The following is a 4,613-nucleotide window of genomic DNA, read 5'->3' as shown; positions in this document are numbered from 1 at the left end:
TATGGTTAATTCTTTTTTTATCGGAGTATATTCGGATTAATTTAGGTGTCAACTAAAAATATATCATTTTTCAAATTATTTTTTAAATATATTTTTTAAAAAGTTATAATTTTAAATAATATTTTTAATTTGAATACACAGGTATAGCTACAACCATACTGCATTTCTAAATAAATACTTGAAACTTTCTTAATTTATCTCTCAAAAAGTATAACTTTTTTATTAGAAAACAATATCAAAGGAGGCGTTAATAATCTTGTCAATTTATATCATCCACGTCTGGATAAGCATATGTACATGGGAATTTTATTTTTTTTCCTTTTACCTTCCTTAAATTTCAAGCTATCAATATAATATAAATGGTAAAAAAGCTTACTAAATGCAAAACTCACGATGACTACCGTAAGTGCTAACAGCATGAGTTCGGAGACATGGATTGAATTCAAATTTTACATTTACATAGCTTATATAATTTCTAAATTTATAGACTATAAAGTATAAAATTTATTTTTCAAAGAAATTATAAAGACTTCCAAGGATTTTACACGATTGGTTCTAAACCGTGAGGATATAATTGCGATGAGGTAAAATATTCAAGATACCCCCACCAAATTGAAAGGTCCACAAAGTCCATTATCATGCATTTGGAGTATAAATAAATGAGAAATTTCATGATACTTAATCTACAATCTATAGCTATCAATTTTTATGGAAGCTTGATCATCATAATTTTTTTTCAAAACAAACCCCTGATTTTTATTTATTTATTTATTTTTATTTTTATTTTTATTTTCAAGATAGGAAACATGCACAGCATTGTTGTTGAGGGGATGCTGCCTATTTAAGGTAGTGGAGCTTTTTACTTGTGAGATGGTGCCTTGTGTGTGGTGAGTTGAGCCTGGGGGCCTAGAGTTACATACAGAAAGTTGCATACTATCTCTTAGGTTGTCTCTAGTTAACTCTTCTTCTTCTTTGAGAAAGATAAGGATGAGTTATTTAGGTGTTGGTGTTAGTCCTGGGAATGTACCGGTGTATCATGGCGGCACTAACTTGAAGGTTATTGATAGGAGAGTGAGGCTAGCAGAGTTGGTTTTGAGGTGTGTGATCTGTTGTTTAGGAGTTCTTGCTGCTGTTCTTGTTGTTACAGATACTCAAGTTAAAGAGATCTTTTCAATTCAAAAGAAAGCAAGATTCACTGACATGAAAGCTCTTGTGTAAGATTCTGATCAACCCCTCTCTCAATTTTCTTTCAGAGATGGTTACAAATTTTCTTACTTTATTGAAAGATGGTTCCAAAGATTCACTATTTCTGTTTCATCTTCTTTCTTCCTTCAAAAATGGTTCCAAATTTTCTTACTTTATTCGAAAATGGCTCCAAAGATTCAATCTTTCTGTTCCTTGATGAGTTTATGAAGTTTGGTTTTATTTTGATGCAGCTTTTTGGTGGCAGCTAATGGGATAGCAGCAGCCTACTCATTGGTTCAAGGGGTGCGCTGTGTTGTGGGCATGGTTAAAGGAAGTGTTCTGTTTAGCAAACCCTTAGCTTGGGCTATTTTCTCTGGTGATCAGGTGTTGAATTTTTTTTTTAATTTTTTTAATTTTTTACTTTTTGGGTATGGTGGCATTTAGGTTAGAAATTTAAATAATAACATGCATGTCTCTGGGCTCTTCTTGTTCATTTCAATCTCTACCAATTACCATTTACTAGTTCAGTTAGACAATTGTCTAACTAATTTTTCAAAAAAAAAATTAAATTTTTTTCCCTAGATTAGTAAATTTTGTCAAAACTACTCTTAACTATTAAGAGTTGATATTTTTAAGGCAGATGCTTGCATTTAATGTGTTAATTAGAATTAGTGTGTGCATAAGGCAGTTGGTGTCAAGCGCAAGAAGTATATTTAATTTCTGGGAAAGCTGAAACCACATCAGAGCACAAGTAGATTATTATTCTTTGAATGGCATGTCACCAAAATGATTCCTAGCAGTAATGGCTCCCAGTTTCCCACCTAAGTTCACTCAGTGTGACACCATACTTGTTAATTATGAAGTGATCGGTGGAGATCACATGTATTGTTAGAGAAAGGCATTTCAAAACTTGCTGCAGGGAATCATTTCTCCTTTGTAATGGTATGGTCAAGGATTCAAGCTGGACTTAATGGTTTTAGGTATCACATGATCTGAACAGCTAATAAGGATCTGATTTTAGGATTTAAATGCCAGTACTAGTTCAGTATGGTTTAGCTAATTTGCTGTTGCATGTTTAAGTATCACATGATTTGAATTGGTATAGGGTCTGATTTTAGGTTTTGAGTGTCAGTTCTAGTTTGGTATGGTTTAGTCAATTTACAACCAGAGCAAGACAATTGAGCCTTGTGCATGCGGGTCACTGGGATCTATGAATATTTGTGGTTCCAAGTGAGGCTCAAATCACTCTCTGTTTCCTTAATATAGGTCTTTCTGCTCTATACCGACAGATGCCATGTGTCATCGTGTTTTCAAGGTGTGCGCTACATGAAAATTTGAGCTGAGTGCATTGAGTTCATGGGGTGGATGTTGTTTGCCATACACAGTTGGTGAGGACTAATATCTACCACATGACATGCATTCAATTAAAAAAAAAAATGGTGAGGCCAAGCTTTATAGGAATGGAACAGAGAGGATTTCATAATCAATTACCCCAACAGCACCCATACCTTTCAGCAGTTGGAATACTAGGTGGTGGAAATTAAATTTCTGAATAATTACTAGGCCTCTATCAGATTCATTATTCAATGATATATCTTTGTGACTTTTAGAGAATGAGAACCACTTGTGAATTTCAAACTTATGCTGACAGGCAGCTTTTCTGAATTCAGATATAAAATAATTTTGTTTTGAAGTAGGGAAGGGCTCTTAAATATTGTAGGAGTTTGATTACTCCAGCATTCCTGAGTTTACAGAGACAACTCAATACCATCTTGAAGGTGGTCCTTCGAGTAGTACTGATAAATTACAAGGCCACTTATGTATTAATTAGATATGTAGGAGTTTTCCAGCAGTGAACTAGGCATACACAAAGAAAATGGCAGTAAACTAGTACTGATTTCTTTGTGAAATTGCTTCAATGGATTGAAAGAAATTGGATTGCTTGTCAAGGAGGAATCGATTTTGCTTATGAAGCTCTTCAAAAGTATAAAATTCATGCGAGTAGAAACAAAATAAATATTAGAATGATTTGGTTTTCATTTGCTAATTTTGATGCTTGATGATGGTTTTAACATTCCTTGAATAACTTGGGAGATTTTCTTGCTGGGTTGAGAAGAACTAGATGGTGCACTTGTTGCCATCCATGGAAAACAATGAGATCAGAACACTTCGAAACAATCACCTAACTCTTCCACACTAACTTGTGCAGATGATGGCATACCTGACTGTGTCTGCAGTGGCAGCTGCTGCACAATCGTCAGTGTTTGCAAAGTTGGGACAGCCTGATCTCCAATGGATGAAGGTATGCACCATGTACGGAAAATTCTGTAACCAGGTTGGTGAAGGAATAGCAAGCGCGCTGTTGGTCAGTGTTAGCATGGTTGTCTTGTCTTGTATCTCCGCTTTCAGCCTCTTCCGCTTGTACGGTGGCGACAAGGGCAAGGAGGGGGCAAGGTGGTAGCTTCTCAGAGATACCGTTTCTAGTCATTGCACCACCAGAGAGTTCTATAATATGGTGGCCTTTTGATAGATATGAGATGATGGTGAAAAAATGAGTGTATGCTTTGTGACTTCAATGCTGACAATAAATGAATGCTGTGTGTTTGTGGATACATCTACAGATTGTGTCTTTGGCAAGCTTCCTCTATCTCTAGTATTATAATCATTGTTGAAGTCCTCAATTTTGTACTTCCTGTGAGAGACAAAATTAAATTCATGAATAATTATACTTTTTTTGGACCTGGAAATATCGAACTGCCCATAAGTTCTATTATGATAATAACAAAATAACATCCTATCCTCCACCAAACTTTACTGAAACTTTCTGATTAAAAAAAAAAATAATATATATATATATATTAACCCACACTCTAAATCGTGTGGTTTATTCATTCTAATAATAGATTTATAGGGTGTTTGAAAGTGTGGTAATGGTTATTTTTTCAAACTATTTTTTATTTTAAAACACATTAAAATAATATTTTTTTAAAAAAAAAATATTTTTAACATTAGTACATCAAAATGATATAAAAATATCAAAAATATATTAATTTAAAATAAAAAAAAATTTAAAATTCTAATTATAATGTCAAACACTACCTTAGTTTATTATGAATTGTTATAGTGAATTTATATTCATGCCTTTCTATGGAAAAGCAAGTAGAAAGAATCTTCGTGCCTCTCTATGAAAAAGTAAGTAGAAAGATTGGGATACAGGTGTTTTTGATTTTTTTATGCTGATTTAATGGTCATTGAAAAATTAAACATGAGTATTATTGTCTTTGCAAATTATTTTGTAAATTAAAAACTTTTATTCCTCCAAGGTCAATGAAATTTAAACACGTTAAACAAGGGGTTTTTTACCTAGCACAAACTTTAAAATAGTTTCTATGCATTCAGGGGTGTTTTGATATTTTCATATTGGTTTA

At 33.2% G+C, this 4,613-nt stretch overlaps 1 protein-coding gene across 1 annotated transcript; it reads left to right on the top strand.

The window, feature by feature from the left end:
* Window positions 1-770: 770 nt before the first annotated feature.
* LOC118036648 (CASP-like protein 2B1) lies at window positions 771-3,932 on the top strand. The gene is made up of 3 exons (XM_035042414.2): window positions 771-1,214; window positions 1,437-1,569; window positions 3,395-3,932. The coding sequence occupies exons 1-3, from the start codon at window positions 988-990 to the stop codon at window positions 3,644-3,646; spliced, it is 612 nt and encodes a 203-aa protein (XP_034898305.1). The 5' UTR covers window positions 771-987; the 3' UTR covers window positions 3,647-3,932.
* Window positions 3,933-4,613: the final 681 nt, after the last annotated feature.

Source organism: Populus alba, chromosome 16, assembly GCF_005239225.2.
Source record: "Populus alba chromosome 16, ASM523922v2, whole genome shotgun sequence".
Lineage (NCBI taxonomy): Eukaryota > Viridiplantae > Streptophyta > Magnoliopsida > Malpighiales > Salicaceae > Populus > Populus alba.
The sequence above is the reverse complement of the archived record's forward strand: the minus strand, read 5'-3'. Positions and strand labels throughout refer to the sequence as shown.

Excerpts from the sequence above, each read along its gene's own strand:
- LOC118036648 (XM_035042414.2), top strand. The coding sequence starts at position 988 with ATGAGTTATTTAGGTGTTGGTGTTAGTCCTGGGAATGTACCGGTGTAT. Across the intron at positions 1,215-1,436 it reads ACTGACATGAAAGCTCTTGT|CTTTTTGGTGGCAGCTAATG; the intron begins GTAAGATTCTGA and ends ATTTTGATGCAG. Across the intron at positions 1,570-3,394 it reads CTATTTTCTCTGGTGATCAG|ATGATGGCATACCTGACTGT; the intron begins GTGTTGAATTTT and ends TAACTTGTGCAG.